General features: G+C 39.4%; 1 protein-coding gene across 3 annotated transcripts in view; it reads left to right on the forward strand.

The window, feature by feature from the left end:
* Tgfbr2 (transforming growth factor beta receptor 2) overlaps positions 1–24,140 on the forward strand; it is an 89,650-nt gene that overhangs the window by 20,511 nt on the left and 44,999 nt on the right. For 2 of the 3 annotated variants that reach the window (XM_013143989.3, XM_003480154.5), the window contains exons 2-3: positions 474–548; positions 21,733–21,901. In XM_013143989.3, the coding sequence (XP_012999443.1) occupies positions 474–548; positions 21,733–21,901 (244 nt within the window). The remainder of the gene's footprint in view (positions 1–473; positions 549–21,732; positions 21,902–24,140) is intronic. The other variant, XM_003480153.5, reaches the window with a different exon arrangement.

A 24,140-nucleotide genomic window follows, 5' to 3' on the forward strand; every position in this document is an offset into this window, starting at 1 on the left:
TCACAGTGATTGCACTAGTTGAAATCGGTGTTTAAATCTGCCTCCTGATGTTGTGTTTGCTCTATCTATCTAGGTGACCAAGATACAATAGAAGATTTTCATTTCGGAGAATCTTTATGCTCTAGGTCTCCTTTGCTGCATACATTCTGGAAATGCATAAAATGTCTTCCATTGTTAAAGTAACTGTTAAATGAATGTTAAAGGAAAAAATCATGAAAGTAGTCATTTGCTTACTCATTCAGATAGAGACAAACTAATTCCAGGAAAACAGAAAAGAGAAGTGGTCTGAGTAGTTTTACTATCATTGAGAAAGGTAGTCAGACAACTTTGAAGAAAACGTTGCTTATGTCTGGTTATAATAATCTTTTCTATCAATAGAATGTGTGTTTTTTTTGTAAAATAGTTTCATTTACATGTCATATTTAATATTGGAAACAGCCTTCTGAGATGGGTATAATTATCCCATTTTACAGATGTGGAAGTGGAGGCCCAGAAAGATGAAACCAGATTCCTAAGCTGTAATAGGACCGTTCATTCACTGAACCTGTGTAATGTATTTTGAATTCTTTTTTCGTCACTTCATTGCTTAATGTATAACTAAATCTAACACTAAAATGTGTGTTGCCAACTGCTTTGTCTTATTTTGGGGATGTCATTTGGGAGTCTTTTGGAATAAAACCTTTTACATAGTTCTTCAAAAAGTGGTGTTAGAAGTGCTGATGTCAGATGCCTTGAAAATTGAAACACTGGACAGTCTCCTCATTCAAGTCTTCTCTGAGGGTTTTGTCTACCAGTCTCACTGGAGTTCAAATTATGTAATGATCTATTTTTATCTTTCTCTTTTCTGTGGGGGTAGTATTTTTCCTTTTTTTAAACCACATAGTTGGCCCCCATGACCATTGTCAGTAGACAAATGTTGCCAGTTCTAAAAGCTATGCTGGCTGCTATGATCTCATGATTCTGTCAAGTTCAAAGTGCCCAGCACAATCAGGAATGTTTACCTGATTGTGGGTAAGAGCTCTGCTTCATCATTATGGTACAGAGATCATGTATTAACCTGGTTTTCTTTCCCACAACTTGGAGACTTTCTGAATAGAGATGCAGAGAAGAACAGAATTGTTTTTGTAGCACAAGTAACACAGGCATCTAATATTCAGTTCAAAGAGTTTTACATAAAAGAATATACCTTGAGAAACAGCATAGCCTGACTTAATGACTGACATTTGCACAGGACATGATAAAAAAAGAATGACCTTGATTAGTAGAAATTGTCTTTGGTTTGCCTGAAGAACTCTTGCCTTCCTACAATTTATTCTGCATAAATGTTACTTTTTCTGTACTTCTGTATTTTTTCTGAAACAGAAGCCCATCATACCTCACGTTGTTTGATAAAATGGTTGTGATTAAGGGCTGTGTTAAATCATTAGCGCCCACACCATGGAATAGCCTGGTTTCTTTCCTTGTCTGCCCTATTCCTCAGGATAATTTTACTAGTGGACTTTGGTGGGCATATGAGAATCACTTTGATTCCTTCTCAGTGGAAATTCTGTAGCAAAGATGAGCTTTATTAAGTCATGACTGGATTAATGCCATAATTGGTAAAACTTTTCTCAAATTGTAATAGATTTCAGAGTAACTTCTGTATGTAGAGCTTGCTTTAAAGTGATGTCATTTGGGAGTCTTTTGGAATAAAACCTTTTACATAGTTCTTCAAAAAAAGCAGATGCCATTGTATCAAGGAAATCCTAAAACTGAATATTTCAAAGATGTTTTTGGTTCTCATTTCAGATCTGGAATATAGATAGTGTTCAATATGCATTTATTTCATGGAATTCAAATACTACAAAGTACGGAAAGAAATTAAATTTCAGGGCTATATTGACTTAACTTGTTTGTGTTCCCTGGTTATTGCTGTGATATTCCAAAAAGAAAATTTATCTGTAACTCTGACCGCTGACCTAAGGAAGTATTTCTCTTCTTCACTTCCTTGCTGTGTTATCAAAATGGAGATATGCTTTCTCACACTGGTCGCCTTAACTCACTTTTCACACTGCTTTGTGGGCTTCAAGTCCTTCAGTAATTCAGCTTTGTCAAGGTATCTGGTGCTCAGATCTTTCAAACTGATTTCCTTGAAGCCTGTTGTCTCTAGGTGATTGGAAAAAGATTTCCAACCTTTAAAAAATAGAAACTTGTAATATTCCTACTTAAGGATTCATCCAAAAATGATCTTCCAGGAAGAATTTATACAATGTCAACTAAGTGCCTAGGGCCAGCCATGCTTATGATTCCTGCTTCATCCCCAAAATGTTATGAGCATTTGCGTCATTGAAGAGAATTCTTCAGGTCGGGCTTGACTCTGCTTGCACACAGTTCTAACCAGGCTGGAACATAAGGTAGTTTGCAATGTTCTAGAAGCCAGCACAAAGCAGAGCTGCAAAGCCTCACTGTAGCCGGCAGCCCGTCTGTTCCTTTCCTAAGTACTGTGCTTTTTCACACTGAATTTCCCACTCCAGTGTGTTCTTTCCTGCTCTCTACTTATATTTCACTCCTGACTGCCCATTAAAATCATCTGAGAAGTTCTGAAACAATCCCAGCACCTAAGCCAAAGCCCTAGAAGTTCTGACTTACTGCCCTGGGAGAGGCTGCGGCATCATTTCTGTCTTAAAACATCCTGCAATGGCTCTGATGTGGAAGCCAGGTTGAGAAACACTGATCTAGATTACAAACCAGAAATTTAACCTGGAAGTCAAGATACTGTCCTCAGATTCCACAGCAGAGAAAAGTCGTTTGCTGGATTCAGAACCTCCCATTTACTGATGATAAATCGAGTGTAACAAAAATGAGAAAATATCAGAGTAGAAATATGGGAGAATCAGAATTCTTTTACTTGTTGAAACTAACCTGCAGAATGGGATAGGTACAGCACATCAAAGGGCTACTTTGGTTAAAAACCAAGACCAAGAAGAGGCAGAGCACTGAGGGTTGGGTTGGAAATGAGTACTAAGGGTGACTTTCCAATGAAGCAACAAAGCCAAGCAAAGATTGACCTGGGTCTGGAAGACGGTGCCTCAGGCAACATCACTGTCACTTGCTAGCCCCAGGGTCATTCTTCTTTTGCTTCAAGGAGACACAGGGAAAAGGAAAAGCAGTGAAGTGGCTGCTTAGGGCTCTGTGACCCCAGCCACACAGAGGCAGTTTTTTAGCCTGTCAGCCATGACCTGTTAGGCATGAAGGCTACTGTGGACCACCCCTGTTGGACGGTGGACATTCCCAGAGTCTTCCCCATCACATAGACCTCACAGCTGGTATCAAGAGCACCAAACATCTTCTGGGGAGGGCCAGGCCACCTTGGGGATCTCCTTGGCCTTCTGGTTCACTTGGGAGATGGGGTGAAGATGTGGGAATGTGAAGGGTGACAAGGCAGGAATTACCAGGTCAAAAGCTTCTATATAAGGATTATAAAAGCCTTGTGAGCTGGGCCGTACTGGTAAAGATTAATCCTGAGCCACTGGAAATTGTAAGTGGAAGAATAATGTAATAAAATTATTGTAAGACCAGATGTTTGTAGTATGAAGATAGAGAACCCCTTTTTTGCCCGCTGTGTCTCTTCGTAAAGCAGAAGACAGGAGACCTTGTCACAACTTCCATATCCATCAAATCTACCTCTGAGCTTTATTTCTGATCCTGTACTAGGGCTAGCGCTTCATGACATTCATAAAATAATACTTCTTCCACTGGATTTGATAAGATCTATGAACAACCTCTTAAAAAGCCTCAGAACTTTTAGTATCTGCCAAAGTGTCCTTAGGTTCAGTCCAGAACTTACCTCATACCGAACAGCCTATAAACAAGGGGAGGAAAAGAACAAATCAAGGAAACAAAGTCATCAGTTCTAGAGAACATCTCACTGGACCTCCTTGTGGACATTTTCTTGGCATGTCTGTACCACAGCTGTCACCAAATTAGGGTGACAGACATCCTGTGTGACACGCTGAAGAGTCTTGGGCTTCCACTGGACAGTCTTGCATGAATACACTACTACACTGAGTGCCATTTTGCTGGGCTTGAAAGGTGAGCACGGGGTCAATGGGACAACATGTAAACCACAGCAAGGAGTTCACCAAAAAGCTTTCCAATAAAGAAACAATTCTTTACTTCATAACCCCAATGATAATCTTAGGATAAAAGCTGTAGCTATCTTAGAGTACAGTGCTGTACACCAAAACATTCTGCAATCAAAACTTGGTGCTCAGTTAACCATAGTTCCATAGCCTGTGTAACTAAGGAACTTAATTTTGCATACTATGGTATTTCAGTTAACTTAAATAGCCACTTGTGTCTTCTGGCTGTCAAAGTTGGTAGGACAGTCATTGAGGATCCTTAAAATTTCCATCTTTCTCACATACTGAAGAAGCACTTGAAGGTTATTTTTTAGGTCTTCTAGTCAAACTGAAAAAGAGAAATTATTTCTATCTCCCCACGCCTGTGCTCTGGAATTATAGACTATTTTTCTCCTGGAGACCTGGTAGTCTAATGTTATAAAAAATACTGTTTTAGCAATATACTCTAATACTCAACTAACTATAAGAGGGTACAACCAGGGTACAACCTCTGTCTCCTGTGTGTTTGGCAGTAAAAATGGTCTTGTATTGTGGGGAGAAAGTATGCTTCAGGTCTCTATGCATGCAGTGGTAGGGATTAAAAACAGTTCCAATTCCCCAAGGGAACAGGGAAAGGGAAGATGGAGTGACAGGTAACTGCAAGGAGCAGCCTGGCTCTGGAGGAATGCATGCGTTTCAAGGGGAGTGGCTTTCATCAGCACAGCACAGCCAAACGGCTTCCCCTGAGGGCATCAGATTTTCCACTGTGAATAAATTCTCCCCACCTTTGGTCTCCTCTCTGCTATGTTCTCCTAGAAACTTATCCTTATTTGACATTTTGTGACTGAATCCCTGGAATACTCTTGGGGGGAAAACACTGATGTTTTTTCAAAAATATTAATTTCCTTGCTTTACGCTTCTGTCAGCTTTGCCTGGAAACTTAATCTGTGTGCTTCAGCTCTGCATTGTGTGTTAGTCATTGAAATGGGGCTTAATACGAATTACTGGATACTTCAGGAGCCAGGCTAGCCTTATTTTTTTCTGAAACAGCCTTTAATCTTAGGCCCAGGGATTTGCATTCTGAGAGGCAGAGCCAGCTGACTGGAGCCCTTGCAGGTTTCAGCTTGTTACAAACCTGGTTTGGTTCATTTCTTCCACTTCTGGGACCTTCTGTTGCTGCCACTCAGGGCTCACTGGTCTACTCTGAAACTCCAGTCCTTGTCCCTAGTTGTCTTTGTTCCTCTTTCAGCAGTGCTGCTGCAGCCAACCAACCATTTAATGAAAGACATTTTGCTTAGGGATTTGGGGTTGGACTTAATTACAAATAAATGGCATCCTGACCATGTTCTCCATAGGGACACCCCAACCCCATCTCTGTCTCTCTGTCTCTCTCTATCCTTTTTGTTCTTTTCTGATGATTGAACCCAGAGCCTTTGCACTGAGCTACATATCTAGCCCTTTTTGCTTTATTTATTTATTGTGAGATAACATCTTGTTAAGTCATTGAGTTGTCCAAGGTGGTCTCATGTTTGTGATCCTCTTACCTCCGCTTCCCCGAGTGCTGGCATTATAGGTGTGTGCCTGTGGTTGGCTAAGATGATTTTCCTAGCTCTGCCTTCCAGGTTCCTGGAGGTCTTTATTTTCACCTCTATCTGAAAGCTGAGAATTTAAGGCCCTTGTGAATTTCTCTATCAGCATTCTTATAGAACATTCTATGATGATGAAAATATTTCTCTATTCTTGGTCATATGGGACTGTTAAACACTCAAGAATGGCTAGTGCAACTTGGAACAAAATATGTAATGTTTATTAACAATTTAAACTGAAATGTAAAAGGCCATGTGTGTTCATGGCTGTTAGGGAGCCCTGGACTGTGCCCTTGATTTCAAGACAGCATGCTTTGGAAGAGCAATTTCTCTGGGGGCTCTGTGGCCCACCATTTTCATGAGGAAAATGGAGGAAAGAAACTTTTTGACTTCTAAACTTTTTTTTTTTGAATTGCTAATTTTGACTGATTAACCCTTGAGGGTTTTTTTTTTTTAATCTTTTTAAAACTATTTACAACCTCACACTTGGGTTCAATATATTTTTCCTCTGTTACCCAGTTTTCTTTGTGAGCACATCACTATTCTTTGCCCAGCAACTGCAAATACGTATTAATTTTTTGGTAGATAAAAAAGAATTTGTCAGAAGAGTAGAAACTGTTTCCTGGACTTGAGGACAGGATATGGAACTTGGTGTTATGGAATTAAAGGAAATAGAAAGCTATCAATGTGTTTATTGCCAGGCAAGGTACTATGCCAGCCAGGGTTCAAATTAGGAGTACAGCAGAGAACTGAACTAGCTACTTCTGTCTACTGAAATTGACCCAGAGGATTTAACTGTTAGGTCTGAGGATACATAGAGGCTGGGGAGCAGAGAGTGATGCTATGCATGTGTTTCTAATTGCAGAAAGGGCTTTCAAGAAAGAATCTTTGATAAGTTATTCTTGATCAGAGGTTACAGTCAAGTCAGAGGAGGAAGAAGGCGGATCTCTGGGGTGAGAATATTGTGGCTGAACGAAACAGGAAGTGCAGCGCCCTGTGAAGAGCGTGTGCCTGCCGTCTCTTGCCTCTCACCCACTCACCCGTGACTCTCATCTCTGCTGCTTTTTGTAAGGTATAATTATAGGTACACATTTTTGCATTGAACTCCTCAAGAGCTGAGATCAATCTCTTGTCTCTCTGGTGCTGGTAAGAAGATTAGAGTAAGAAACTCTAAAACACCTTCTCAGACACTCTAACCAGGCATTGTCTTACGCTTTTTGGCTTTCTGGTGTGAGGTAGGTTTAATGCATAAGAACATCTGAGTGGGAGATAAATTAAAAGGGCCGAAGTTAGGTTCATACTAGAGCTTAAGTTCTTCTTAAGTAGAAAATATTGCAGTCAAAGACATGCCAATGTTGAATTTTGTTATTCTGACCTTAACCATGGTACAAAATGTTATCTCAGTATACAAATGTGGCTATCCTGCATAAATGGAAATCGTCAACACTATATTCTAATCTACCCTATGCCAGGTGAATGCACCCCCAAAGACTTTGTGCATGGTTCTCAGCATGCTGCTGGGATGTCTTGATTCTTCCATAGCCTAGTTACAAGCAATATCATTTTTGTAGATTCTATTCTTTCTTCTCAGCAGCCATAATGGTTTGATCAAAATTCACATTGAAACTTAAATCTCCATTGTGGAAGGAAAAAGAGGTAGGACCTTTTGGGAATTAAAACATGAGCAGATAAGTCCCTTGTAGACAGTGTTGAAGTTAACTGGCTTAGGCTCTTACTCCTTTGCTCCGTGTGAGAACACAGTGTATGCTTCCTCCAGGGACACAGCAACAAGGTGCCATCTTGGAAGCAAAGGACAAGTCTCTTGCCAGACATTGAACCTGTCAGAACTTTGATCTTGAAAATTCTTGTCTTCAGAATTGTTAGTAAAAAAGTTGTGCTCTTTTGCATTACTGAGACTCAGTCATTTTATTATAAGAGCACACACAGGCTAGACACCAACTTTAAGGGCGCTGTTTGCACCTTGAGGGAGTTAAGTTTTCACTCATCAGAGGGTAATATCATAACAAGTCTCACTTCTTAGCTCATTAGAGACCTTTCTACAGTTTACTACAAATAACATTAAGGTCAGGACCAGCAATGAGTAATGTCCCAGAAAGGCAAAAATCAACATCACACTTTCTCATCCAACAACAGTTTCAAAAAACAAGCAAAATTGCCCACTTTAAAGGGCAGACAGAGTCTCGCATTTCATTTCAAATTTCCTGCCCTTTGTTGTCCTTTCTTGAAGCTAAATGAATGAAACTTGTTTCTTTTTTATTTCATTTCCTTTACTTGAAAAACATGATGGGAGGTTTAAAGTGTGTGTTGCTATCTTAGGAGCTAAAGTGGATGTGCACGTGTTTTTCATCCTCTTGTTCAGTTAGTCAATGTAGTTTGGCTGTTACTTCTGAAGTAAGAGTCCCCATGTTTCTTTAGATCACTGTCTTAATATTACTCTATAATTATACTAGGAATATTTCCACTTTTAGTTCTTTAAAACAAATGTATTTCTCTTCCCTTGTTTGCATTTGGGGGAAATCAACCATAAATAGCTGGCACAATGGAAAAAGCTTCACTTTACATTCTGACTTTTAGTTCTACCAGTACTTAGCACTACTGTGTACCAGCTTCTGCACTGAAGGTACCCACCATGCAACAAGACATACGATAATCCTTATCTCACGTGGTTTACTTAAAGCTCGTTGTTTGTGAACTTCAGCAAGTTATTTGAACACTCTCTTCTATGAAATGGTAGTCAGAGTAAGCTTCATAAACATCAGATGGAGTCAGGATATTGATCAAGCAATACAATATTTTTATGCAATCATGCTTGTTTTTAGTTTTACTTATTTGTTTTCCAAGCTGAACGCAAAGAGCACATTCAAAGTAAACATTAGCAGATAATTTTAATGCTGAAGATTGCTGTTTTAAATTCTTACAGTAAATGTCTTTGCTCTAAATCAGTTTTCTGCACGTCTTCCATAAAATTAGAGGAAATGCCTACAGTGTCTGTGTGGAAAATGGTCTTTTGTCACTTGACATAATTTTCCTTCCTCTGACCTCGTGATAGACAAATGACACTGTCGGTCAGTTCTTGCAATCCAGCTGCAGTGACCAGTTTTAAGTTTGTTTATGAGTACTGGCCATGGTTGGAATACTTAAGCAGAATACTAGGAAGGCACCAATGGGGAGGTCTCTCAGTTAGCAGAGAAAACAAAACAAAATACAAATAACATGATTTTGAAAATGTTTTCCTGATAGGTTGAATTATAGCATCTCATTGAGTTTAATTAGGGCTAACAGGTCGAAGCTGAATATATTTAAATTACTCAGCTTTCTTGACTTTTTTAAAGTTGCATCATGAATGTTTTTCAAAATACAAAAGATCTTAAACTTCATCATGGTCAGCCCACCTGTATGTAAGGTCAAAATATAGTCGCACAGAATGATTGATGGAATAATGGCTCAAGAACATGAAGCCAGATCGTGGTTGGTCCAGAGCTTCTCTCCCACAGCCTGCTGGTTCTAGCATGGTAAATTCTCAAGGAGAAATTCTATAGCAGAATTATGAATTAAGTTTTAGAAAAGAAAATGATCCCAAGGAAAAGAGATCCAAGAATGTTCTTTTCCATATGGATGAATAGCATAGAACACTTCTTAACTAGATGCTTAATATCCAGTAAAATTATTGTTTATACTGTATTCTTTTCCATTTCTCACATAGGTTATGAATTGAAGCATACTGTTTTTATTTCCTTAAGAAAGAATGCCAGCCATGTTTCACTTCAGTATTTTAGAATTCCACAACTGTCAGGCGCCTCCTTGCCTTCCCATCTCTGCGTGTTAAACTTGATAATTTTATTAAAATGTTGCCAAATGACATAGTAAGCGTCTGGAAGCCAAAGCAGATCAGCTCTTGCCTGATAAATATGCAAGGATCAGCAAAGGATTTGAAAATTGAATATGAGTCTTAAATTACTGCGTATTTATTTGCTCGACCTAAGCTGGTTATGAACAATATTTTTAAACCAGTTTATTTGATTCTAGAAGAGTTGCTTAATGATCCTAAGCATTTTGGGAACTTCATTGTACTAATGATTGATTCCATTATGTCTCTTTGAAAGCTTTAGAGCACAGCAGTAACAGAAAATTATTATATTTCAACTTGTCTATTTACTCAAATTTCCTGAAGGTTTTTTAGAAGTCATCAAGCTGCTATATTCTATCGATGCATAAGAATAGATTTACTGTGTTCTTAATTATCTTGTCATTCCTTTCCTGTAATTTTCTTCGGTGGGGGAGACATTGCATGGAACGCTTTTCTAGCAAGAGCGTTGCATGCTGCTCTGAGGATTTCCACATGTTCTTCCAGTGTATTTGCTTTTCCTCTTTATCCTACAAGGAACCGTGTCATATAGATCATGAAACACAGGTTCCAAGAAGCTGTGGGTTTCCTCTGGTCCACAACAAATACATGGCAGATTCTGAATTTACACTTACATCTGTGACCTCGAAACGCCACTGGGCTGCCTGTCCTTTATGTGTCTCCCAAAAGTAGTTCTAAAGGACCAAAACTCTTTTCCAAAAAACCATTCCCCCCACTCCCTACACACTCTTCCCAGATCTTGCTTGCCAAGAGCCAATACTGTTTCCTTTACTGGACTGAGAATTAGGAAGGATGAGAACTTCTGGCACTGTGGGCTTTTTTTCTCATTAGCTGCTCCTGGTTGCCCTTGAATAAACTATTTCACCTCTTTGGCCCTTAATTTTCCCATGAATCACATGATGATAAAGTTACATGGTGGTTGTCACAAGTAAAATAAGCATTACAAGATTTAGCACTAGACTAAACATTTGGTCTGTATTCAATAAATGGTAGCAACAATTATTATCCTCATTAGTACACATTAGTACACAGTTGGCCCCTCTTCTTGACCTAAATTCTGATTATCCACACACATTAGGGTATATTGGAGATAGCTATGTTAGAGTTAAATCATAGTGTCACATGCCACTTAAACCTCTACATTAAAAGGAAGTATTAAATAGGCAGATTAAGTAATCACTACTTATAAAACTTCAGATAGCAGCAGTGTATAGGCAGTGGGGGCGGTGACCTGAAGGAATGGCAGGGGTGAAGCAAACTTGGTACAGGCACCATCTCATAGGGTCCATCCCATGCTATATCAGGGAGCAGTTGCCCAGGGCAAGATAGACATGCCTTTCCCAAATACTTTCAACTTTAAGTGGGCTTGAAAATCTGTGATTTGCTGGGCATGGTGGCACACGCCTGTAATCCCAGCACTCGGGAGACTGAGGCAGGAGAATCATTGTGAGGTCCAGAGCAGCCTGGGCTACAAGGTGAGCTCAAGACCAGCCTGAATTACATAGTGAGATTCTGTATCAAAAAAAAAAAAAAAAAAAAGAAAAGAAAGAAAGAAAGAAAATTGTGTTTTCATGAGAGCCATTTTAACTTTAAATTTTGGTTTGTATTTTAAAAAGAAGATATAAGCCACAGGAACATGGCCATAGGCTGCAGCCATTTAAGCATCCACGTTTGGCAGTTTCTGCTTCAGCTTCTTGCAAATCTGTTTTCAATCTACTTGACTCCTAGAAATAATTGTCTGGGATCTTCTTATATCACCATTAAAAGTTGTGCTTTCCCCCAATATAGTAGTATTTCTGGTTTTTTTTTTTTTTTGTTTTTGTTTTGTTTTTTACTGCAGAAAAATATAAGCATCATCTGGACTAATACTTCATAAAGTATTTCATAAAACCGTAATTGAAAAACTTCAGGAGCCAGGACATTATGGGACATTTTAGAAAAGAAAGGGAACCTCGGCAGAGAAATTGATTAGTGAAAAATCCCCATCTCACAGTAAATTGATATTCAGATCAAATTTATACGAGCTGAAGTAAATGGTTTGACTCAAGTGCTTAATTTTCTGATTTTAGTTTTTAATCTATTTTTATCAGGCTTTGTCTAAGCTTTTGCATTGTCCATTAAGTTTCCTCAGTATTTTGAAGAATTGTTTGAATCCCAAGTGACTAGCTTAATTAAAAGAACATCTTCTTTGAGACCTTTTCCATTTCCAAAGTCCCTGTGACAAAAATCATTTTTGTGCACGTTCTTCTGTTCAGATATGTAAACATCTTTAGAAAAGGACCTTGTCTTGGTCTGTCCTTTCCACTAGCATTAAATATGAAGGTCCTCACAGAGCAGATAAATTGCATATTTGTTCATGTTGACTAACTTTGTTAATAAGTAACAAATTGTGTTAGCTGAATTGGAATGCTATAAAACTTTATAAATTGTGTGCCCATTATCTTGCCTCTGTATGATGGTACCAATTACCAATGTTGTTTGGACTGGCACCAAGGGAGTTATTTAATCATGCTTGCTTCCAATAATTTCTGGGTTGTTTACTCCATTGCTGTAATGCATCATCTGAATTTTATTAAGTGAGGGAGAGTTTTTTTTTTCTCAGTGGTTACATAAAATATCAAGTTATTATTCTTCAAATTCTTGAAATAATACCATAATATACTCTTTTCTCTTCCTAGACTACTGGAATTAATGTTAATTTTTTCAGCTGGCTTCCTCTTTTCTGCAATCCCAGCCCTTACATTCTAAATTTGGACTCACCTCAGAATTCCAACATTTAGGCTTTGCTCTGTTAACATCAGCCCTATCAATAAAACTCTAAAATTGCCAAGATGATGCTTGTTGCAAACTATTCACCTCGCCTCTGATTTCAGAAGTGTTTTTTTATCCACATGACTCCTATGAAAGGTGAAGGATTGTGATTAAGAGAACTAATAGCTTTTTTAATATGGCAAAGTGCTAGAATTCTGAAATACGGCCTTAGCAATGATATAAATCTTTCCATCTGCAAGAGTCATTTTGAATGTTTAGGTTTTGTCTCCTGTTATATGACCTGATTCTGGGACAGGCAGCCATACACTCCTCCCAAAAAGGGGAGTGACAAAGTGGAAAAGAAAATTCATCAAGTGTTGGGAGAACTCAAACTGCACTGCATTTCTCAGTGACCTGAGAAATTCAGCATAAGCAAGAATACACTGCATTTTTAGAAATTATTTGGAGTTACTTGAGTTGGGAGTGTTAAGTGGGGACGGATATAATGAAACTCCAGCTCAGTTATTTTGTCACTAAAAGAAGCAAGTATTTTTCCATTTATCTACAACTTGTTTTATTCTTTAGATGGTTTGTTTAAAACTTCCTTGTAAATTATAATTTAAAATATAGTTTAAAGGAATGGTCAGTGTTCTAGTTTAAGCAAATCACTAGATTAATTTGTTTGAAACATGGGTAATCATTCTTAATCTTTTAATTTACTTGCTTGGTAAATGCAAGTTTATGTTTATGTGCTTTTAAAAAGCAATCCTAGTGAACTGTTCAACTTGGACTAAAGGTTAGTGAAACTCAGATTCCCTCAGTTGAAGAAATCCTGCTGATGGGAATTCACACACACACACACACACACACACCCTCCTCAACTATCCAGTTCACCCATAATTACCTACATAATACCGAATTTAGGCCGGGGTAGCCTTAACATGGTCCATAATGTATCAAGGTTCAAGTATCAAGTATCAAGATTATCACCCTTGACTTTCACAGCCTTTGTCAGTTAATTTGACATAAAATATTTACAGACATCAAGACAGCAAGCACATAAAAATCATTTTTATCATGGAAACTTGTGTCATGAGGTTAAGTGAACACAGTCTGGGATTCGATGCTTAGCTAGCTGCCTTCCTTCTGTGATGTGTTCTTTGCTTCCCCGGTTTGCCATGTCTCTTATAAATCTAAGGACTTGGCCAAGACAGTGCTATTAACAGTGTGCAAATCCCAAGCATCTGTGTGCCTCAGCCTTTCCATCTGTAAATGAAGGAAGTATGTTTGTGGACTGATTCTGGTGCCTCAGAGACTGTGTGGGACTGTCATTTTGTGGAAAGGAACATGAAAAGGCAGAACTGTGTCTTGGAAATGATTGCTGTAAGAGAAGTTGAAGCCTTGAGGTGAGAAGCTCAGCCAACTGGAGAAAAATCCTACCTAGAACACAAACACTGCAAACACACTTCCATCTGCTTCTCTAGTATGCTGTTGTGTCTCTGTGTTGACCAAATTTACTGGACACTTGAGAAGAAGCGAGCTGGTCAGTGTCCATGAAAACTAGCTTTCTGTGAAGAGAGGTGCATGATAAAGGGTAGAGAGCAGATCTCTAGATGTCCAGCCCCAGGAATCAGCTCTGTATGTTTTTTATTATTTTCTTGTATGCTATAACCTTGGCATCAACCAAAGATGGAGCTGTCTCCTGGTTTTTTACCGTTGCATCATTTCCTTTGTTCACATGCATCTAATTTATCAGACCTGTACAAACAAACAGTTCAATTGTTTGCAAGCCAACTGCCATCACAAACAAAAGCGCAATGAATTTATCAATGAATAACATACATTCTTAGAAGTGAAAGTGCCAGGTAAAAGGCTGTTTCTATGTGTGATTTTGACAGATATCATTAACATATAAATCCAAGAAGTTACAACAGTTTATACCCCAGCTATATGAGAGTAGCTCACATGTTGGCCAATTCATTGTGTTACCCAATTTGTTGGTCTTTTCCAATATGGATCAGGTGTGATACATTCTTAACCTCCACTTCTCTTATGAACAGTGAAGTTGAATTCTTTTTCCTTCCTTCCTTCCTTCCTTCCTTCCTTCCTTCTCTCTCTCTCTCTTCTCTCTCTCTTTCTTTCTTTCTTTCTTTCTTTCTTTCTTTCTTTCTTTCTTTCTTTCTTTCTTTCTTTCTTTCTTTTTTTGTGGTACCAGGGAATGAACCCAGGTCTCAGTCACTCTGCTACAACTCCAGTCTGTTTTTATTTTTTCTTTTAAGATAGGGTCTTGCTAAGTTGCTAAAGTCCCCAGGTTGGGTTGGAACCTACCATGGTCCTGTCTCCAAGAGTGCTGGGATAATAGGCATGGAATACCATGTCTGGTTGAATGTTTTGGTTTTAAAATGCTTATTCTCTGGTGACATGGACAGAAATTAGCATTTAAGACCACATCTTCCTTTTCACAACAATCTAGAGCACTTGTGGGATTTGCTATTCATTTCCAATGAGCACTGACTCTCCTGAAATTTGTTGAGTACTTATTACTGTATTTCTGTACTTTTTACAAAGTAGGAATTATAAAGTATTACCATTTAAAAGAGGTATTAAAATATTATGTCATTTTTGGGCAGATTTTAACAAATTATTTTTGCTACAAAAACATTTGTGTAAGGGAAATTGCTGCCTTGAGGCCTCTGGTCTCTGTTTCCGTTCTGCCCACACCATCCTCTCCCTGTCAACTAAGTGATATTTCCTCAATGCAAACCCTAGTACTGCATGGGACTGCCATTGGGAAAAAAAGCCACACTCATCCTGGGTCAAGATACTTACAATTACACAGAGAATCAGGCTTCAAACACATTTTTTCAAACTAAAAAGAAAGCACTATTTCTCTTGTTGGTTGGTTGTAGTAACTGGCTAAACTATTTCGTTGGTGTGAGTATGTCTTTCTTTAAAGACAAGTCATGAGGGAGTCCTCCAGAGAGCTGGACTTGCTTCTTTGTTACAGATGGGAGGACGTGTGACAGACCAATGGACTTCTCACACCTGGTCTCAAAGGCCAGCGGTGCAGACTGTAGTGGCTGTCTACCAGATGGTTTCCTCAGTGTCTGACTTTGAAGTGCCAAATGCAATTAACAACCCTCTTTCAGAAAACAAGCCGTTCAATTGCATGCCCATATGGCGATCAGTGCCTCTGGGCCTCTGATCATTTATAGAGGCCAGGCTCAAGAGAAAAGCAGATGGAAATAACTGTAAGATGAGAAGTACTCATAAAAAGGTGAGAAATAGGTATTTAATTTTTCTAGTTCCAAAATCAGTGTAGGAAGGGAAACAATCAAAAATCATTCTTCATTGTGTTCAGGCTCAGCACGCAGTGATCAACAGCAACACCTGTAAACAAGGCCTCACTTTCTAGCTGGCGCGGGCAGTGTTCCGTGTACTTAGCTAGGCTCAGTACCCAGTTCTTCACACATGCAAATATCTAGATGCTTCTGTGAGGGTATTTGTAAAGATGACCAATAGCTACACACAGTTAACTTTAAATAAAGGTGGTCACATTCTATGATGTGAGTGGTCTTTATCCAATTAGTTGTATGCTATAAGAACAAAGACTGAGATTTCCTAGAAAATTTGGCCCAGCACTTCAGCATGAATTCCTGCCTGCATTTCCAAGTTTCCAGTCTACCCTATAAATTCAGACTTGACAGCTCCTACAATTGTATGAGCCAATATACTACCTCACACCTGCAGGTTAAAAATATTCCCAGTGGATGCGTGTATACATTAATATTTGACAAAAGCTCTAAGGCATACTGAGTTCTATTTGCTAGTTGCCGTGGATTATTCCTTGATACACTACATTTATTTGCTTCAGTTTCAGTGGTTCTGATATGAAATAAGTAACACTAAGCAAAACATCCACAGGTGTGTGTGGAATAAGTACGTTTATAAGTTGCCCCCAAAACATGTCAGAAAACAGTAATACATGAAAGCATGAATTTGAAGTTAAATGACTATATTTATGGTGAAGTGTTTAGGACTATTAGTGAAATCTTAAAAATTCTATCTAACTTTTCAGTTAATAGTAGATACTTTTTCAAGGTCATATTTAGAGTTCCTCATGTATGTCTGGACTAAGACTAAGGTTTATTAAGTTGCTCATGTCTGACCCTCAAACAGAATGGTACTATTCCAGAAACAGACACAACCAAGCACTTAATTCATATTCTCCAGACCTGGAATTTCTCACACTAGGCAGTGAGTTTGGGGAAAATGTGAGATAAAATGCGGAAGGCAGAGTGACCAAAGGTGAAGGTCTTGGTATTATTCATGGGCTTGTTTGTAGAGAAGTGAAATATGACAGACCCTGTGATACTGTCATGTGCCAAGAGAAGCTGCTAGATTCACTTCCTTCAGCAGATGACTTTCTAGGCTAGAGATATTCTTACTGGGGGCTCATTGGAGACCTTAGGAATAATTAATTGGCCGGTCGTGTGCAGAATATTCCCTAAGAAAAGTCAGCTTCTTACAGAGCATCTATAGTAGTTTAAACTCATCACCTTAATAGAACAGAAGATACATAGAGTATTTGGATGATTAGATTGGAAGCAATTTTGAGTTTGGGTTAGAGTTTGCTAAAGAGTCAATTGGGTGAATTTTGTTGGCTTGTTTAGAATAGTATCATTGTTCTCAGGCACTCACATATCTGTATTTCCTAGCCTTTAAATTCTTCTGGTTTCTGAAACGTTGCGTGTTAAATATTACAAGATGGTTTCTGGTGCGGAAGGCCATGACTGGTACAACCTCTCCCTGTGGATTGGAAGACATAGGTGCACTGCTGCACAGAGTGGATAACCACCTACCTTACCCCATGACCTCACCTGTCCTCCACCCACCCAGATTAGCACTCTATACTGCATAACCTGTCATCAAGGACTCCTCAGAACACCGAGACAGAGCTGGGATTCTTCATTTGGGGCTTCCTGACCTTCAAGGAATCTGTGAATCCTCTGAAATAATGAACAAAAGTTTGTATGTATTTTTCTCCTCCCTACTCTGGAGTGACTTTATTTTATCAAAATTAGGTGAACCCAACAAAGGTGAAGAGTAACTTTGCCCTCCAAACTAAACGTACACAGAAAGGGCCCAAAGGCCTCTTATTAAAAGGAAAGAGAATATTAACTTCATTCAAGGGTTGGAAATTGGTATGTCTTTAGGACTGGCCAGAATTGTTAAGGTGGGGAGCATCCTGGGGTGAACTAATAGGAGTCACTGGCTGTTGGTAAATTGTGGCAATCATTTCCTGCATAAAGAAAAGGATAAATGCTGATCAAACCCAGGTGGTGGTAGCTTTTACTGTATCAAGGAGAAAAGTGAATTGCCACTGGCTAAATGCTTAAGAGATGCTCTGTTGTCATTTAGGCAATTTCCTCATACACACTAGGTGCTCAGGGGGTATGATTTTCCATTACATCATCATATGCTTATGTCTCAAAGGACAGGGTACAGGTGGCTCTGCCTTTTTTCCAAAGTTCAACAAAGAGGCTTTTGCGGAGCCTTCTTTGTAAGGATGTTTGCATTGTGCATCTGCTCTGCACACCTGGTTAGCTCCACTGCCCCAATTGCAGACAGCAATGCAAGTGACTCCCAGAGCTGTGAAAATCGACGTCCTTTCCTTCCTTTCTTTCCTTTCCCTTTCTTTTTTGATGGTCCTTTTTGTCTCATGCCTGTTGGTTCTGTGTTTCACGCATTAGATCTAGACCACTTACACTTGTCAGCACATCCATAGGCATCTCTGTCATGGTCTCATCTGGTTTTGTTTCTATCTTATCACCTCTCACTCCTGTCACGTCTCTCAGCAGTCTAGGCATTTGATAGAAAAGGACTAGCCAACCCAGAAAAGGATTCCTTTCTGTCAAGGTGTGAATAAATCCATGGTATCTCCTTGGTTTTGTGATTCACCAGGAACTTCTTTCAGCTTTATGAAAAAGCTATTTTCTTACCATCTTATAAATTACGTGTTCAAGGAGGCTGTGCTGGATTTTTTCCAACTTCTCCATGGTCAGGATCTTCAACTTTGGTTACATTTTACAGTCATGTGGGAAGCTCCTAAAATTCTTAAGGCTTAAGCCACACTCCTGAATAGTTAAATCAGAATATCTCAAGTGAGACCCATTGTCAAGCTCCCCAAGTGATTAATTTTACCCTGTCCTCAGACTTGTAGCCATTAACCTAACCTGGAAGGCCAAATTCCAAGTCACAGAGGTTTATTATGTATTTAGAAAACACCAAGCTTTTCCAATCAGCAAGTAGATGTGTTTCTCAAAAACATACTCTGTGGGCCAGGGATTTAGCTCAGGGGCTCAAGCACTTGCCTGGTAAGCTCTAGGTTGTGAACTCAATCGCTAGTACAAAAACAAACAACAAAATAAAAACAAAAACATCTGTACAAAAGAAGGTCAAAAAACCAAAACCCAAAACAAAACAAAAAACTCTTAAAGAAAAAAATCAAGTACAGAAAACATGGTCTTACTTTTCTTTGCTTATTTTGTTTTGTTTTGGCTCTGTTTTATAGGGAAACCTAAAAGGTTAAATAAGTTGTTTCACAAATGAATCCAAATATAGCTGTTGTAGAAAAAAATATATGTTCATTGTTGTGTTAGTCCCAAATTTGACACAATGTTCAGAGAACATTTCTGCTTGTATTTTTAGCTAGCCATCAAGCTCTTGGTTTGGGAGGCATTGAGAATTTCAAAATAGTTTGTTACCTAAAAATATACTTCCTGAAATGAACTTGAGGCCTGAAAGGGATGAATGGGTTTATTTTTTTCTTCATCTATATTTACTGTTACCACAAGAAAGCAAATCTTAAATACATGTATGTTTATATTTTTAGAGACCCAGGAAACAGGTGCTATGCTTAAACAACAGTGAAGGTTTTAGGGCAAAGTACTGATGACAGATATCTAAAAGTTACAGGGCAGACAGCAGCCATGGCAGGGCAATGAAACCATTTCTGTTCAGGCAGGATCATGCTTTACACAGGAAGAACATAGGAGGCAATACTGAGGCCTTTGCAGGGGGGTGCCTTAGAGAAGCACCTCCCAACTTGCAAAAGGCCAGTGACTGGTCCAGTACTACATACAATCTAGTTTGTTTGGTTGTCAAATGCCTAATAACCTTGACTTACTTCACTCAGCTTTCCAAAATAGGTCTTTAATTAGTACCATCACCAACAAAAATGGGTCCCACTGAGAAAAAGGTGGAGAATCAGGTTTTATACCTTTCTTATTTTTTACTATTGTAAAAGTAGTCTATTTTCAATATTGTATTGAATGACTGTGAATGAATATTATGTTTATAATCCTACTCCTTGTTCATATCAGTGTCCTCTCCTACTTGGTATAACAGAGCAAATAGGAGCTTCTTGTAGCCATCCCTAAATGTGTTCATTTGTTTACTCACATATTTAGTAAAAAATTTTAGATATCTTTTGTGGGACTAGTGCACTTTGGCATTGGAGATAAAGGGTGTAAACAAGATGGATCAAGTCTCATGGAGCTTGCATTTTGCTGGATAGATTATGGGCAATTATATGTGAACCATATAATTGGTGCAGAAGATAAAAGGAGTCCTATGGGTGGTAGTTACAGGTAGTTACAGGTAGTCCTATGGGTGGTAGTTGTAGGACAGAGAGTAATTTCTGATCAGAAACAAGAAAATTGACAAACAGCCAGACAAAGGTACTAGAAGGCTGAAAGACCGGAAGTAGAACAAACTCATCCTCTCAAAACTGTAGGCCTTCAAAGGTGTCAAGTAAGGAGGAAGGGTATCAGAGTGATGACTGATAATGGATGGAGACACAGAAGGAGGCGTCTGAACAGATCTTTGTGGCAGAACCAGCTTCTTTGCCTTTTAGGCTGAGTTGAGGAGGTTCTCAGTCAGGGTTTGTTAATCGTCTCAAGTCAGAAGTCAGAGAATAGCTGCCTTACACATCTCTGCCAGGAATAGGTGATAAGATCATGGCAAACTCTTGTGCCTCCAGCAAAAGCTGCTCCTTTGAGGCAGTCGCTTTGGTTTTCACAGCTCTGCTTGGTTGCAACCTCTGTGCCTATTTGAGTAAAGACTTTTCTTTGGTTCTCTTACTGTCTGTGCCTCCCTCCATTTCGAGTGGCCCTTCCTTGGATGATTTCCGTATCTCTTCACCCAGATAAACCATAATTTCCTAAAGGGTACTTATTTTGTGTGTCCCGTACCAAGCACTATGCAATGGGTCAGTCAGGTTTTTAATGAATTATAAGGTACTTTCATAGATAGAATGTTTTCGAATCTTGGACACAAAGAAGCTGTTGCCCCTGCACCATGACTTCTGTATAGTGGTTTTCATCGCAAATTGCTTACTTGAGGGAGTTCTAATCTGAAATTGTTGTAGTCAGGGTTTGCAAGGAAACAATTAATACAGGACACATAATTTGTAGAAGTCTTTTATAATAGTCACCCAAAAAGTCAAATACAAAAAAAGTGCAGGAGATCAGTCCACATGCTAAAGACCCAAAGAATCCAGCTGAGGCCCCGGATCGCACAGCAACATCCTGCATGAGGCCAGCTGAAGACCAGTGCCCAGGACAGTGCTCCCCACAAGGCCAGCGGGAGCCCCAGAGCCCACAACTATATGTCATCCAAGGTTGTTGCACAGATCTGCACTGGGAAGCCCCAAAACTCAGTGGTGGAAGCTAGAAAATCTGTGCCAGCAGAATGAAGGAGCTGTGCTAGCAGGCTGAGGGATCTGCACTGGAGCCAGAAATTGACTCTCAAAATAAGGACCAGAGCTCCTCTAAAAAGTACCACTGCTGTCCTCAGCAACAACCAGTTCCTGAGCTACTCAGATGATGAGAACAGCCAAGTGTGTATCAGGAAGCCAGCATGATACGCTTCTCATAGAGATTAAACAGCACACCATCTTCCCTTCCAGAGCCAGGAAACAATGCTCAAAGTAAGGACCAGAGCTCTCCTAAAGTGAAACCACAGCCATTCTCAGTGACAGCAAGGTCCTGAGCTCCTCCACTGAGGAGAAGCCAAGTTCATATCAGGAAAGAAGCTTGAAAAACTCCAAGAGAATCAATGGCATCAGAATCAACAACTCTTCTTCCTCTCCAAGTGTTCTTTTTATGCTGGCAACAATCGTAAGCGGGCCATCCACACCCATCACCATGCTGATTCAGTTCAGCTGAGTGTCACAAGTTGACTACCGGTTGTCACCCCACCCTAGGGGTTAAGGAGTTACTTTACCTTTCTCCATATGCATTCTCATGACATCAAGTTCATTTGAAATTGCATAACATCTTTTGGAATTCAGTGGCAGGCTGCCTCGCTGTTGTATAATTATTTACTCTACCTTTCTCTCCTGCAGTTAATAATGACATGATGGCCACCGAAACCAACAGTGCAATGAAGTTTTCAAAACTGTGCAAATTTTGTGACGTGCGATCTTCCACCTGTGACAACCAGAAATCCTGCCTGAGCAACTGCAGCATCACCTCCATCTGTGAGAAGTCACATGAAGTCTGTGTGGCCGTATGGTAAGGGAGCCTTTTAAGGACTGTTTCTTTTTCCATTTATAAGTTATATACGCTTGGTTCATGTGTTTCCAAACCTTAAGCCAGTGACCTTTTAGAGCATTTAGTAACAAACAGCCAGCTGCAACACACCTGCCTTGTAGGCATCTTATCTCATTTTCTTTTCACTTAGACCTTCTTTCAAATAACTAAGTTTAAATTATTAAATTTCAATCCCTCTTTGAATTATTAAATGTTGTTTCTAGAGCCATTCTGTGCTTTTTGTTTGTCTGTTTTTATAACACAACTTAATGTTTACAACAAATCTGGAACGCCTTCCTTGTATCAAGAGGTGTGATTCCCCTTCTTAGTCATTTAGCACCTCCCTAGTACTGCATAGCGACACTGGACACGGGGAGCTTTGTTGTTGCACGTCAGTCTCAGTTCTGCATGATAGAAAGGGAGGAGGTAAGTGATTGACTACTGGTAAAGAAAAACTGCCAAAATATAGAAGTTACTAGAGAAGCGAGAAGAACAACCCACTCAGAACTCACTTTAAAGCCTTGGTTGTGCTATCATAATCACTGGGCTACACATGGGCTTTCTTCTGGGTCAGAGCTCCTTATTTCCATTGGATCAGATTCCCTACTCTTCCTTCTACTTTCTTACATTCCCTCTGACTCACCTCCCTCCCGTACGTAAATGTCTCAGATAGTATTAGATACATATGCTGTGGGAGCTTAGGAAACATTTTGTTAATTCATGATTGTAAATCAACAGCATGAACAAGAGATAAACGACCTTGATCATGAAGTGTCCCAGTTTGGTCACTAATTAGATTTAAGATTTTGCAGATTTATTCAGATATTTTGAATATATCAACTGTATATATTTGTAGAGTGTCTTATGTGTCTCCTGGCTGCTCACAAACAAGAATGCAAACCCAAACACCTCTTCCCCTATTTGGGGAATGAACCTTTAAGACTGTCTCTAGATCACAGATTTGTCTTGTTGATACGTCTGGAAACCCTGTAGATTTCCATACGCACAGAGGGTGAACAGGTTTCTTAAGAACTTAAAAACTGTTAGGAATGCTAACAGTGAAGATCTGTGGCAACAGTTCGTGTATCCGTTAAGTCCATACATGTCCAGTTCTGAATAAAGCTTTTGAAATAGGGATTTTTGAGAGAGTATATTCTGAGGAGAGGAACACATGTGAATGGAGATTTTAAAAGCTTGATGTCTGAGGAATGGCTGATGCAGTCAGACATGATTAGTTCAAGCAAGAAAGGACGTGTGTTCTGATGAGAGAAACTGAAAGGCTATGGGGGAAAATGTAATAAACTAATTCTGCTGAGCTCGGAAGGGTAGTGGGAGTGAAGGGAGTTTGTGCTCAACATGGGCTTAAACAGTTTCACAGTCATCCTTTCCCAACACCAGACCAGACTTCCTTCCTTGGAAGTCAAATTAATTCCAGGGAAGTTGAAGAGGAAAGAGTGAGGCCTGGACGCAGTGCCTTCAGGGCTTCCTTCTGTCCTCTGCCCCACTGGCCATCTTTTCTTGGGTGCCCGCAGTGGTGAGAGCGCTTACTTTTTCTCTCCGCTGCAAATAAAGTCCAAACAATTGAACGGGACTGTAGGCTCAGTCTGATAAAGGCTTTGGTTGTTTCAAATGTGGTGAGTGTGTTAGAAGGAGAAAGCATCCCTCTCTCTTCGGTGTTCAGCTGTGAAGGGGAAATAGAATGAACATTATTTTCAAATAATTTCCAGATTTTTATTAGTATGTGTTTGCAATTCATAGGCTTTACAGTCCTCTTGAAAAGTGGTTACATGTACATATTACAGCTTGTTTTTTTTTTTAAATTTCCTTTCCCTTCTTTTTCCCTCCCTGTCCAGTTCCCATCCCCTTTTCCATACTTGTTGACATTACGTGTCTTAGCTCATCTTATGCCACGCAGTGTTTACATTAACTGGAGTTATTAAGTTCTATGAGGCATTTCTTTGTTCTTTTCATTTCTGCTTCTCCTCCTCCTCACCCCTCACCCTCATTTCCTTAGATCACATCCATCCTGGAAGAGATCATCCACTTGTTCCTTTCCACCCATCTGCTTGTGCCTTTCTACCTTTACTGCCTTTCTCCTTTACTGTTTTCCTTGTACTTTGCATCACTCAAAAGAGAGATGCTGTGTGGTATTTAAGTTTGTGTGTCTAATTTACTTCACTCAGCATACTTTCAGGTACATCTATTTTCCTACAACAATGTC

Source organism: Cavia porcellus, unplaced genomic scaffold (assembly GCF_034190915.1).
Source record: "Cavia porcellus strain 051 isolate PalLab524CR breed Dunkin Hartley unplaced genomic scaffold, mCavPor4.1 scaffold_10, whole genome shotgun sequence".
Classification (NCBI taxonomy): Eukaryota; Metazoa; Chordata; class Mammalia; order Rodentia; family Caviidae; genus Cavia; species Cavia porcellus.